We start from the raw sequence: 14,058 nt of genomic DNA, 5'->3' as shown, positions 1-14,058 counted from the left end.
AAAGAAGAAAGGAAAAGAATGGGTTGGCTTCACTTGCAAAAACAAATCAAGCTAGAATGTAATCCTATGGTAGTAGGCTTTGCCTAGTTCCAAGCAATGTTCTTCTCCTCTAATATCAAAGGTTTCTAAAGCAAAAGCTTTAACTCTATGACATAGTATTGTCTCGAAGTTAGGGATAGAAAACCTTTTACTCGTTGATTTTTTTTTTCTTTTAAGTTGATTTTCTCATCTCCAAATATACATGTGTAACCTGAAATTCTAAGACTAAATGCGCACCAGCCTTTGCTCAAATGGGTATCCTAACCTCCAAATTGGGTTATTTTAGTATCTAACACTAGCAAAAAAACGTTTTGGTCCATCAAATTTGTAAAAGTAGAACCTTAATCCCCGTTGGGGTGGTGGCGCAGTTGGCTAGCGCGTAGGTCTCATAGCTTCTGAGTTATCCTGAGGTCGAGAGTTCGAGCCTCTCTCACCCCAGAATTTTATTTTCTGGTGCTCAAATCTTTCTTCTTTCTTTCTTAATGTATTTGGTTCAGTTTTGCTTCTTAATATATTGCTTCTTTGTGTATTTGGTTCAGTTTTCCAGGCTATCCATACACCATCATTTGGTCAACTGCTTCACCCTATGCCACCTAGAAATGAGAGAGTATTTACTAGTACTATTTACCCTTGATAAGAAAGATTAAAGAGATTACTTATTCCAAGAACAATAATCATATAAGATTAATAACTCCTAGTTTGAGAATTTAGAATCCAAAGATAACAGAATTCACATCAAATAACCTGCAACCTGCAGGTTAGACAGCAACTTCATTTACAAGCCTTCATAAACAACCTTGCAGCAAAACCAACAACATTAAATACTCCACCCCTTTCTTCATTTTGCTGAGAAACCACAATTTACTTGTTTTTGCTTGATTATTTATTTGATACTCATACCTCCTTAATTAAAAATGGATCATATGATCTGACCACAAGTAAATGGCTTGAAGAAGTTTGTGCTTTTCCCTTTTCCTAAGAGGCCCATTTTGACTCTTTCAAAGCAAACATGGCCAAAATCTAAAAGGAAACTGGAAATACAACTGTCAAGTTGCATCAAAGTAACAAAAAAGAGTAAAGGCAAAGGTTACAGAAGCATAAGCCCAAGCATTTGATATTGGAAATTTCAATATGAAACTTTTGTATCCAGAGTCTAGACAACCATTCATGATGTATAAAACTATAAATGAGACAACCTAAAAGTGAACTAACTAATGGTGATTAAACAGCATTTAATCACTGCCTTCGAAATGACAAACAATTTCTTTGTTTAACAACTAATCTAAGTCTCTTAAATTTCTAGTTGAATCCCATTCTTACTCCGAGTGAAAAATTTTGCAAACCCATTTCGGTTCTTCTCTGAACTGGCATGATTTGATGAAACAATTGATGAAGATGAAGATGAAGACGGTGGTGTGTTTCCATCGTTCTTATTTACTGAAGGACCAGAATGGTCAGCATTCACTCTTGGAGAATCTGGATCTCTTTTGGGTGAATATGTTTCATTAGAATGCAACTTCCAAGGTTCTCCACCAGCTTTAGAAACCAATGATCCTCCTCTAGAGAACTCTGGTATGCTCGTGGTGTCAATTAAGAAGTCTTCGAGCGTTGCAAGAGATTTCAGTTGCTGCCCTAAAGATGCTATTGTTTTTTGGCACTCAGCAAGTTTTCCAGCAGCTACAGCCAAATCCTCCTGCCGTAGGGTCATGCTACTATTAGAAAGATGGAATATACTGTAATTTTAAAACTCTCTAGTAAATAGAGATGCACAAAATAGTGTAAATAAATGAAGACTGAAGGGTAACCTGTTTTATCTTCACTTCAACGTTTGAGTTTGCAGTTTGCTGGAGCTCAGCTTCCTGTCTCTTTCTTAACAGCTCTTCTTCCAATTCTTGACACTTGACCGTAATTTGTGCTGACAATGCCCTTTCCTTTTCAACTTCTGTTTCTAATGAATCAATCTTTGCAGACATTGTCCGAGCCTCTGCTTCAATGCTAATGAGTTGAGACTCAAGAAGTTGCTTTGATTCGGTTGCATTAACTGAAATTTCTGCTGACAGGGCCATTTCCTTTTCAATTTCTGCTTTTAATGAGTCAATCTTTGACGACATTGTCTCTGCATCTGTTTCCATGCTACTGAGTTGAGACTCAAGATGTTGCTTTGCTTCATTTGCCATGTGGAACTCCCTTTCCAACTCCTCCAATTTTGTTTCAGTGTCCCTCAACTGTAGTGCTGATGCTTCAAGACTTTCTTGACTTTTGGCAAGAGCAATCTCTAGTTCAGCCTTCTCAAGTTCTATCTTCTCCAATTTCTGCTCAAGTTCCGCTGTTCGATGAATCATGGCTTCAAGCTCAGCCTTCAACGAGCTATCACCATCATTAGATTGTCTGGCAGTAGCTTTTGATTCAAGAAATTGATTTTCGCTCTTGATTTCAGGCAACGCAGCAAGTCGCTCCATCTCAAGAAAATCATCCATGAGATCAATCTCAATAGAAGAACTGGGGAGATTTCTGCTGATGACCTTTTCATTTTTGAATTGATCAAGTTCAGCAATTAGAGCTGATGCCCATGAGTCAGAACAACTAGGTTCTCCTTTGTTTGCCTCCAAGCCACTCATCTTGTGGGTATCAATCTCCACCACATTAAGCCGTTCTCCACTGTCTGATTGACTATCAGTGACGGATTCAACATAAATTGAGGAGGCAGCTGGAGATTTATGGTCATTAACCAAGGATGATTTACACGCTATGGCTTTAAGTCTTCGGCACTCTGCCTCAAGTTTTGCTACCTTTTTTATGCTCTCTAAGTGTTGTTTACTAGCTGTTTCAGCAGCTTGGGTGCTTAAGTCCCTTTCAATTGTTCTGATTTCAAACTCCTCTGACTGAGATGAGAGCTCAAGCTTGAGGGCTGAATTTTCCTTCTCCAAAGCTTCAATCTTATGCCAAAGGTCAGGACTGAAGTGAGGAGGGGGCTCAGACTTAACGGCTTCAGCTTTATCTTGGAGCTCAAGAAACTGGCTTTCAAGTTCAAATTTGGTAGTTTCCCAATCCCGGGTAGTCTTTGCTACAGCTTCATTAATCTTCTGCTCCTGCTCTTCTCTTGCCTGTCTTAGCTGCCTAACACATTCCTTGAGAGCCCCATCAAGATGGCTCACCCGATCTTCTAGTGCTGAGTTTTGCTGAACTGCAGCCTCAAGTTTTTGCTTTAATAGCACCACTTCATTTTCAGCCTTTTCCCAACCTAAAGTTCAATTCAGAAAATTAACTAGACTATTACTAAAAAGATAAATGATAAATGTGAAAAAAGAATAAACCATTTAGAACATGTTCTCTAACAAGTAATACCTGCAATAGCTTCTTCAGCAACTTTGGCATGTTGCTTCACCAGGTCCTCTTTGGCACTAACATTAACTAAAGCAGCCGATAATTTCTCTGTCAACCTCTTAATGCTATCGTTAACATCTTCACAATTTGCTGAAGCTTTTGATGACACCTCAGGTGATTGTGCATTATTATTAGGCGATGCTTTGAAAGCCTCCTGCTTCAACCATTACAGAGATGAAAATCAATCTTATTTGTGAACAACCAAGTGTATTCTGGACAAATAATTAGAAAAGACCAACTTAATAAAAACTCAAGCACAATTTAACTCCACCATAAAAATGAAAAAAGAAAAAGAATATTGGTTTGGATTGCTCACAAGCAACACCTAGCAAGAAAATCTTAGAAGTGGAGGAAAATTAACATTTAGGTGCTTGAAAAGGTGAGAAGAATGAGGATCCTACCCTCTTAACCCCCTTTTCTTTCCTTAAAAAAGCATTCTTCTCTATAAATACTTTAATCTGTAAGTGGAAAAATTAATGATTTATTCAGTTTTCCTTATATATATGGTTGCACTAAGCATATCTTAGGTGAACACATTCAGTTATATGCTTTTCTAAGAAAACAAAAGTTTTTCTTTGTTAGTAAAACAGCCATCACCGTGAAGAGCAAATCAGCTTAGACTCTATCCTAGAACTGAAACATAGAAAATTTAGTTGGAGATGCGACTGTAACTGCACTGTCTCCACCTTTCTAGCTATCATTCTTCACAAGATGCTTGCGGTCAACTTGTTCCTTTAGAAATTACCATGTCCCAGTAATCACTTTGGTTTCTTCACATTAAACATTCGACCTATTTCAACTAAAAGCTGCTATTAGTTGAATAATAAGTTGAGGGTATCCAATTACAATGATGGGAAAGAAGCATTATCCGGTAAGATCATTTGTATCCAAAAATCCTCATGGCTCCACAAGACATCACAACAAAAGCACCTTAAAAGACAGCTTCAACCCCCTTATACGCCTTCCTGTACAAGATACTATAATTTATCTTTCTCCTATGTAGGAAAAGAAAATCTAAATAAGGAGAGTTATCTCAATAGTTCATCAATAAATTATTAGAAACAACCTGCGTATGTGGACAGCTGACTTATAATGTTACAAGTAAAAGTGAAAATAAGTTTCTCTAAAATTATTCAGGCTTCAAGCACTCATTTGTCAACTATCCAGGTCACATCATGTTGTTGCATAACAACATATAGCAACCCCAGTCGGTATGTGAAGTTTAACTCATACCAAACTTCACACTATTTCTTTATGCTACTTATTTCCTCTTTCGTACAATTTTAGCTATTGGGCAGAAACCAACTTGACAGCCAAAAACATCAAAAAGCAAATAGGTGTCATGTAAAATCAAATTATAAAAGTTTGATTGAGATGAACAGCAGACTTGAGCCAATACAACTTCAAGCAACTAATAAGCAACTAACACAATTATTGGATGAAAGGATCTTATTACCCCATTATTGCGTTAAAACATAAATATTCACTAGACAAGAGAAATGGCAGAAAAGAGCTACGTTGAAAAATATGAAAATAGTTCAGAGCTCATCACCAACTTTTTTTAGGAAAAGGAGCAAAAGTCAAAACTGTTATCAAGGGATTTCTGGCAATAGAAATAATGCTTGGATGAGAGATGAGAGGTAAAATACATGGATCATACAATCAGAAGGTCTACTAAATTCACATTAATGAGAGTATGGCATCGAAATCTAGTAATCAAGCCAGAAAAGAAAAAAAAATTACCAACAAGAAGCTTTCAAGCTTTTTTCTGAAAGTCAATCGGTTATCCACCTACCTGATCATCGGAATATCTCTCAGAATGCGAAGATAACGATCCAGAACTCTCAGTTTCACCAGGACTCCTCTCAGAAGACTTCCTCTTCCACAGCCATTTCCTTTTTTCCATAGCAAATTCCAATAGCCCCAACACCAATCAGCTCAACAGAAACTGTTCATCTGCAAACAAAAGAAAGGAGCTTGTTCAAGATGTCACCAAATACCCACCAGAAATCTTCTTAAATAAAGGATAAGGAGGACAACCTAGGACAAAATCTATTTCTATAAAAGAATATGAGCAAACCCCTTAAAAAGCAGAACTTTCAACAATCTAAAACATTAAAAAATAGCAGCATTACTTGGCTTATCATTTTCTCAGCTTTGCTTCAAATCTAACCCTCTAACTGTCCAACCCCAACAACAGATTACACTTTTAAGACCCAGAAAAGTGCTTTATTTTTTGATAAACAAAGGGAAAAGAAAATTATACTCAGAATACCAGTATGAAGAAAAAGGCAGCTTCAATTCCTACAAGTAGTAATTCAAATGTCACCAAAAGTCCACTACTTGAATCACAAAACTAGAACTAACCATCTCATTTTTCAAATCTTTCAAAACCCCATTAGCAAGAAAGATAAATCACAATCAATGTAACAGTAGCTAAAAAGAAATACTCAGAAATAGAAAACCGAATAAAAAGGATCCTAAACCTGGGGTACCCATCAAGGATAAAGGGCTCAAAGGCCTCTTCTTTATATTTCACTAAAAACTAAAAACAAAAAAAACCAGGTATACAACCAACTCATGACATATGAAATAAAAGGAAAAGGAACAACACGGAGGAATCAGAGCAGCTGAGCTGACCCAGATCAAATACCTTTGACTGGCGGAGAAGAAAGAACCTTAAACAAGATAGGGAACCAGAAAAGAAATAGAAAACCAAAGTTGGGTTCAGATTTGAAATCTTAGTTTAAAGGTGAAAAAAAGAAAACATTAAAACAAACTCTGCAAGAAAATCTGTGGAATGTCAGTAGATAATCAACTAAAAAAAATCACTACAACAAGTCTTTCAGATAATGTGGGCTTCTATTTCTTGGCCTTTTCTTTGTCCTTTGGTTTTCTTCATTTTTTTATTATTCAAATTCATTTAAATAAAAAGAAGAGATGACAGCATGTGAATTTGAATGTGATGATGAGCTCAAAGAGTTGTAAGCCTCAAACTCAAAAACCAACTTTTCAGCTTTTTCCTGTTATAAAAAATTCAAATTACTTTATTCATTTGTCTTTTCTTTTAATTAGTTTTTGAAAATGTAGCTGCCCCTTATTCCCGCCTAGCAGTTGAAACATTAATGGGGGGCTTTAATTAATCCTTACTGTTAAATTTCATAGGTATCGTAAGAAACACAGTTGCAGGAAAAAAACAAAAGCGTTTTTTCCACGTCTGCCTCCTGAATTTCGAGTACTCTGTCTGTCTCACTGAGTGTCTCAGGCCTTGGGTGTTTTTTTTAACTGTGCCCTGTTTGTCTTTTTAGTATACTGGAGGGAATCCTATGAGATGGCGTCACCGCCTCCGCTACAGGTAGGTTCTTTGGTTTCTTGAGATTTGTTCCAATCAAATGATCAAACGGCTGAGAAAGCCTGTGACAGTTGGGTACCGTTTGATTCAAAGCTGGGTTCGAAAGTAAGGTAGAAGTTTGATTGGGGTTTTAGCATAAGTAAGATACCATCAAGGAGTGGTTAAATTTGTTAATATCTTGAGAGACATGGAAGAGGTTTGAAAGAGTGGTGGCTTTGCTGTCCAAATCTTCTTTTTCTGCCTGTGTTTGTCAGCCCTGTCCCATCTCTATACTATATATACATGCTAATCTTAATCTTAAAAGCACAGGGCCAATGATGCGATTGTAATGCTTGGCCTCTTTGGCTGCAACATACCAGTAACTTCTTTCCTTCGTTTGTGAAGTGAAATTACAAGTTATGGGTTTGAAGGACTGGTACACACCTCTTAAGCAAAGCCAGAGATGAGATTCGACTCTTGGCTCTTACATCCCTGGTAATGATAGGAGAGGAGTGAGTGAGGTGCAGAGTTCAGTCCATTTTAGCACTTTGTAGTCACGTGGAGGACAATGTACATTGGCGGTGAAGGCCCAGAAGGAGGATATAATACGTTTCTGTCATGTGGGAGGAGGACCCGATCACCTTTTCCCACCAGGGCCCAAAGTACAGATTAACAAGTCGTCCTCACTCCTCCTCCCCCCAAATTATTGGATTTTTTTTTGGTTAATTATTAATCTTTTCTCTTGCTTGCAATTCCCAGCTGCCTGCCAATAAAATATCTGCGATTCTTTCAGGATTACAATGTTCTACTTTTTTCAAGCATAAAAAGGACAATTTGGTATATTTTAAGGTTTCCCTTATGTTAATAACTTTGATTCCAAATTATTAACAAATGTGATATTTGGTGGACATCTGAGATTAAATTTTATTATATAAATACACCATGTCACTGAAATCTTGTTTTGATGACGAGGATGAGACTCTAGAATCTTTAAATCTCATATTTCATTAAATTTATGTTAATAACGAAATAATAAAATCTAGAAGAAAAATTTAATAATGCTTGAAAATAAACTTAACGGTATTAAATAGAAAAGTAATGGAAAAAAATATAGAAGAGTTAAGTGTCAAGTTTTAGAGGTACTCAATAAAACCAAAAGCTAGGCATATAAAAAACAAGGGAGGTAGAGCGACCTGTAGCTGGGCCCAGACTAAAATTATGTCCCTGTCGAACTCGTTACCAACTTGCTGTGCATTACAGGAGACAATGGTCTTTGGCATTTGCCATTCATTATAGCCTTAGTCTTGGAATACTGGATGAAGGAACATGCTAGTTGCTCCTACAACCATTTACTAAGCCAAAAATCTCTAGATGACTGTTTGCGTATGAAAAGGACATTTCCTAAGGAATCCAATTGAAATAATTTCTCAAGGAATAACATTGTTATATATACGGTATAATAGCTTATGCTCTTGAATTATTTGAAATAATTTTATTTTTTTATTATATTCAATCAAATATTTATATTTTGATTTAAATAAATCTTTATAACTAATGATTGATCAATTATTATTAATTAAAATATCACTCGTTATTTTAAATCATATATCATGTTAATATGTCATAAAAGATTATAGTATGATTATATGGTATTTTTTATTTTTCACATCAACGTTATGTAAATATAAAATAACAAGTAGTATTCTAATTAATGATAATTAGCTAATCATTAATATAAAAGTTTACTTGATCAAAAATAAAAATGTATGAACTCAATTAAATAAAACAGAAAAATAAAAGTTTATTTCAATTTTTTTTCAAATACTTTAAGAGTTTTTTTAAATAATTATTTCAATTAAATATATTCAAAGTTTATCTGATAAATGTTAATTTTTTTAATTATAACTAATTATGCTTTTGTTTGTTGGACTAATTAGTCAAAGGTTTCTATAAAAATATCGAGAACAATTATGGTTGTAGTGATTCTCCAATTTTAATACTTTGAATATAATAATTGTTGCTTTTACAAACATGCATGAAAAGTCAAGATAGAGTAAGGGTGCACGATTATGAATTCTTGACTCAATGCATGACTAAGTACCTACCATTTTAAATATATAAGAATAATCCGGATTTATATGTCCGAATTTCAATGCCCCCCCGCTCCTTTGCAACTTTATCGGGGCATGCAAGAACATGACTCTCCTTAGCTCACCTATAGTTTTGTAGCTTTAATCATATACTTGTGCATACTTCAATATCACAAAACGTTACAAATCTTTGTAAATAAGAAAAAATAGTTTAAATAGTTAAAAAAAATATGAACTATGGTCATTTATACAATTAAGATTTATTCTTTTATTATATATCTAAATAATTTTTTATTATTTATTTTCATACAAGCTTTTAACTTTAATGAAAAATTGACTATTAGACTCGATGTCATGTAGTATTTTCTATTCATATGATGTATGACGTAACTTGAAAACGTGAATATCATAAAATCTTATAAATCTTTATACGTAAAAAAAATATAGTTAAAATAGTTTAAAAAAATCATGAACTATGGTCATTTATACAATTAAGGTTTATTTTTTTTATTATATATCCAAACAATTTCTTATTATTTGTTTTCATACAAGCTTTTAACTCTAATGAAAAATTTACCGCTGGACTCAATGTCAGATAGCATTTTCTATTCATGTGGTATATTAATTTTCACTTAAAATATTTTGTTTGAAAGTAATTTTCATTTAGGATATTAAGAGTTTGAATAGGTATAAATAAAAAAATAACAACTTATTTGGATCCAATTAAAAATAAAGACTTAGTTATATAAATGACCATAATTCAAAGATTTTTTTTATTATTTAAGTTTAAAAAAAAAGATACTTGAATTAGAACCAATAATTCAAAGGCTGATGGTGGGGTATGTGTTGGCTATATCTTATGAGTTGTGATTCAGATGATGGTGCCAGACTGTAACTTTTGCACCTCTGACATATTAATTTTTTTTTTTTGGTAGTAAGTTCAAAAATCACATCATTCAGCAGTGTTGCCCCGGACAGAGAAAAGAGACACGACCTGCTTATGGTTGTGCAAGTGACCACAAATTCTCACGCACTCGTGACTTTAATTCTATTCGTGCTCTAAGGGTGTATCTATGTAGTGCAATAAATGGTTGAGAGCACAAATTTAATAAAGTTGCCTTCAGCCAATAATAGAGCACGCTATTTAAACCAACGTCCGCCCTCCAGTGCCCACACAAATAATTATTCCATGCAGTGATGGGGCAATCACGTCGTAGGCTGTGTGGGAGAGGAGCAAGCAACTACTTATCTTCTCAAAAGTCAAAACTCTAACGTTTGTTGGGTCACCACTTGCCATTCCTGTTCCATAAAATGGGCCTTATGTAAAAGCCCTGATGGGTGTGCAAGGAGGGGGCGTGAGATGTAGGGATTAAGGAAGGCTTAAGCATTAAATAAAGGATCTAATAAAATCCATAAATTTAAAAATAAAATAAAATCAGTCACCATTTATATTAAATTTAAATTCCAAATCCTTTCTTTAATATTTAAAATTTTCGAAATGAACCTAGAAGAATATTCATCATTCAATAGTATCATCATACACATTTAATTTTGCCACCATTCATGTCAAATAGTCAAACTCCTCACACCAACGATCTGGTGGGTCATATACTAATAGTTTCCACATCAATATTTGAATAAAGTCTAGGCAACGTAGTCTTTGTAGTGATTGAAGAAAGGGCAACACCCTAGCTAGCTAAATTTGTCAGAATATGGGTGAGGTATTTCCCCACTTTAATTAAAGCGTGCTTGAACATCTTCTCTTGATAAGGCTTATTACATAGGCTTATTTGTTATTATAAACATGAAATTGGATTCACCTTGGCGATATGAGAATTCTCTGTGAATGATAGAAAGAGACCCTCGAACAACACATTAGCTTGTCGGGGCCTTTGGACCAAAATTAGTGGTCCTAGGCAGCTACATATAGGCGAGGTCTTGCTTTCTGGTACTGCCTTGCTTCTATATGTTTTCAACCTTTGTTCTAAATAATGTCTATTAGCCAGCACGATAAAGTGCAAAATTAGAAAGCAACGAAACTTGCTTCTTCTTCACACTGCCTTGGAACCTTTCCCTGAGATACAAGCTTGCTTCTGCTATTCTTCTTTATTATCATGTCTTGGATTTTGGACCTCTACTTTCTTATGCAAATAAAAATCAGTCCAAAGTGACAGGCCTTCACTTATTTTTGGGCTTTGATCAAGTGCTTTAAACTTTCAATCAGGGTTGATAATGGGCTTGTGGCTCGGTGAAATTAATGTTTCAAACAACAGCCCAGAACCGGCATTGGGCTTAAAGACAGAGTTCAATCCAAATACGTAAATGCCTTTGTGCCAAGGAATCTTGGAAAAAACCAGGTGGATTGCCTGCTTGTGAAACGTGTCAAATCAAGAGAGGTCAGTATATTCTGGATTCCTTTGTCGCATGATGTATCTTTTCAGGATGGGAACCAGAATACTGAGCGAACGCGTGGCTCACATCTCCAACAACTGGGCGAACTGACTCGGTTTCAGACAACTTAGCCATGTCTGAATTCGACCTAAGAGAAACACACCGTGACATGTGGCATTGTGGCTTTTATCTAGAAGACTCTAGATCCCTTTGCATCTGCACCACAGATTTTTTTGCAGACAGGAAGCACCCTAAGATTAGGTGATACGTATCGATAAGATCTTTAGAGTCCGTTCAAGTTGAAAAAATTGAAGATAGCTTCAGCAAGAAAATAGTTAAATTACTAAAAAAAAATTTTAACTACTAATATATAATATTTTATTTTATTTTAAAACAGTAATTACTCGCAATTGGAACAAATTAAATCATTTGAAATATTATTATATTTTTAATAAGTTAAATCTATATTTTATATAGATAATGTAGCTATTCAAAATATAAAATTATTATGAAAACTATGTGGCTATAAATTTCAGGACTACAAAAGGTTTAGAGCCTGTTAAGGATTGTGTTGATTGAGGAAAAAATATTCAATAATTTTGTCATATTATTTTGTGCATGAAATTATCTCAAACACCAAAAACCAGTACAGAACGACGTGGGCATTTTAATCGCCTGTCACTGGCTCTCGCACCACATCCACACCTCTGACCTTTAAAGCACACATAAGCATTAAGAGGGAGTGAAAAGAGCAGCTTAGTAACATAGTTCTTCACCATCAGAAAAGGTTATCAAAGAGAGGTATCAATGGCTCAAACCATGCTGCTCATGTCTAGTACTAGTGTATCAACTAGCCATGTAGTGAACTTGAAGAGAGGACACCCTTTACTCCAATTCCAAGCTCAAGGATTAAAGCCTAAACCCTTCTTTCATTTCTTATTGAACCCATTCTCTGACAGTGTTGCTACTTCATCTAGAGGTTTTACCACTTTTGCAGTCTTCAAACCAAAGACCAAAGCAGCTCCCAAGAGGGTATTCTTTTTTTTTTTTGGGAGGGGGATGTTGTTTTTTCGTTATCACTAATATATGTTGATTGGGTTTTAATTAACTTGAGTTTTATTTATTTTTGTACTTTAAAAGGCTGCAGCACCACCAAAGCTAAAGGTTGAAGATGGTATCTTTGGCACCTCTGGAGGGATTGGTTTTACCAAGCAAAATGAGCTCTTTGTTGGACGCGTTGCCATGCTTGGTTTTGCTGTAAGTAATCCCCTTAAGAACTTCTTTTCAACCAAGCAATATTTAGCACTTGAGTAGTCTCATCAGTTTTCAGTATTTTCTTATTAGCTGGGATTGTAGCTGGCTTCATTGTTTTTCCTTGATGCTGGTTGGATTTTTAATAGCAACAAGTTCTGTTCAATAAAATTAGCAGTTGTTGCTGTGTCGTATCAATACACAATATAATTGTTAACAATTTGCTTAAAAATGATTTATTTTTCACAATGAAAAGTCGGAGGAAAAATATTGGTTTAGTCAGAAAATTTTGGGCGTTGTACTCAGAACAGATTAAAGGAAATAAAAGATTTCACTTGGCTCCTTTATTTGTTCAAACACATTGTTTTTGAGGGCTGGTGCTGTTCTGTTAGCAATGTCAGCTTGTCCCTCAGTTCTCTAGGCACTAAAAAAAGAGAAAACAAAACAGGGTAGAGTGATTAACTGTTTTACCAGGGCAAAAATTGAGATGTCAAATTCTCTTGTGAAATTAAAATGAGCAGTACTGATACATATTAACAATCGGCTTTTGGTGTAATCTTGCAGGCATCCTTGCTAGGTGAAGCAATAACAGGGAAAGGAATTCTAGCGCAGTTGAACCTGGAGACTGGAATTCCCATTTATGAAGCTGAACCCCTTCTTCTCTTCTTCATTCTTTTCACCCTCCTAGGAGCAATAGGAGCTTTGGGAGACCGAGGCAGCTTTGTCGATGACCCGCCTTCAGGCATTGAAGGAGCAGTTATCCCTCCTGGCAGAGGCATCAGGGGTGCGTTGGGTCTCAAGGAAGGAGGTAGACATTGTGCCCTTTTTGAAATGTCAATTTAACAACGTTTCTGGACCTTGTTATATAATCTAACAAATTAGAACCAAGTTCAATGTTTCAATATGTTTCATGCCATGCATTATGTTCTGAAGAAAACTTGGTTTGTGTTTTTGTGCTTTGGTGTCAGGTCCACTGTTTGGATTCACAAAGGCAAATGAGCTCTTTGTTGGTAGATTGGCTCAGCTGGGTATTGCTTTCTCATTGATAGGAGAAATTATAACAGGAAAGGGAGCTCTAGCCCAACTAAACATTGAGACAGGAATCCCCATCAGCGATATTGAACCCCTCGTGTTGTTCAACGTTGCCTTCTTCTTCTTCGCTGCTATAAACCCTGGGACTGGTAAATTTGTCACAGATGAAGATGAAAAGTAGATGCTTGTTCTTCCTACAAATTTCATGAACAACTTGTAAAAGCCTGATACTTTTCTCTCTCTCTCTCTCTCTCTCTCTCTCTCTCATGCCTGTCGATTGCATCAATGAATTTTTCTTGACTCAAATGGGCTGAACCTACATTGCTTTAGAATAGAAAGGAACAAAAAAAATGTAAAATATGGCTACGGTAATGGCAAATGCACATTGTGGAAAGTAAATGAAAGGACACATCTCCAAAGAAATTGAACAATACGTAAAGAATTTCAATTCTTTTTTCCACTTGATCAAATCTAACAGAATCAAAAACAGGTAAAGAAAGCAGTTCTGTGTTGGGAATCCTGAGCAAAAAAAGAAAGGGG

The 14,058-nt window shown here is 35.5% G+C and overlaps 2 protein-coding genes and 1 non-coding gene across 6 annotated transcripts; 2 read left to right on the top strand and 1 right to left on the bottom strand.

The window, feature by feature from the left end:
- The first annotated feature begins 392 nt into the window (after positions 1–392).
- Positions 393–477, top strand: TRNAM-CAU (transfer RNA methionine (anticodon CAU)). The gene is given in 2 exon segments: positions 393–430; positions 442–477. It is a non-coding gene; the product is annotated as a tRNA-Met (tRNA).
- Positions 478–1,126: 649 nt separating this feature from the next.
- Positions 1,127–6,344, bottom strand: LOC18592340 (filament-like plant protein). Of its 4 annotated transcripts, none has more exons than XM_018126322.2 (5): positions 6,077–6,344; positions 5,219–5,379; positions 3,385–3,580; positions 1,845–3,280; positions 1,127–1,732 (listed from the first exon to the last, which is right to left on the bottom strand). In XM_018126322.2, the coding sequence occupies exons 2-5, from the start codon at positions 5,327–5,329 to the stop codon at positions 1,331–1,333; spliced, it is 2,145 nt and encodes a 714-aa protein (XP_017981811.2). In that variant the 5' UTR covers positions 5,330–5,379; positions 6,077–6,344; the 3' UTR covers positions 1,127–1,330. The 4 variants fall into 4 exon arrangements, with proteins under 4 accessions (XP_017981811.2, XP_017981812.2, XP_088665460.1 ...); XM_018126323.2 differs by having other exon boundaries at positions 3,385–3,577; positions 6,077–6,338; XM_088809334.1 differs by lacking the exon at positions 6,077–6,344 and adding an exon at positions 5,699–5,831.
- Positions 6,345–11,969: 5,625 nt separating this feature from the next.
- On the top strand, positions 11,970–13,824 carry NPQ4 (Chlorophyll A-B binding family protein). The gene is made up of 4 exons (XM_007019011.3): positions 11,970–12,267; positions 12,376–12,492; positions 13,051–13,294; positions 13,455–13,824. Exons 1-4 carry the CDS (start codon positions 12,043–12,045, stop codon positions 13,697–13,699), a joined length of 831 nt encoding a protein of 276 aa, XP_007019073.3. The 5' UTR covers positions 11,970–12,042; the 3' UTR covers positions 13,700–13,824.
- Positions 13,825–14,058: the final 234 nt, after the last annotated feature.

The sequence above is a fragment of the Theobroma cacao genome, chromosome 8, assembly GCF_053813885.1.
Source record: "Theobroma cacao isolate CCN51 chromosome 8, ASM5381388v1, whole genome shotgun sequence".
NCBI classification, from domain to species: domain Eukaryota; kingdom Viridiplantae; phylum Streptophyta; class Magnoliopsida; order Malvales; family Malvaceae; genus Theobroma; species Theobroma cacao.
This window is presented reverse-complemented; position numbering and strand designations above follow the sequence as displayed.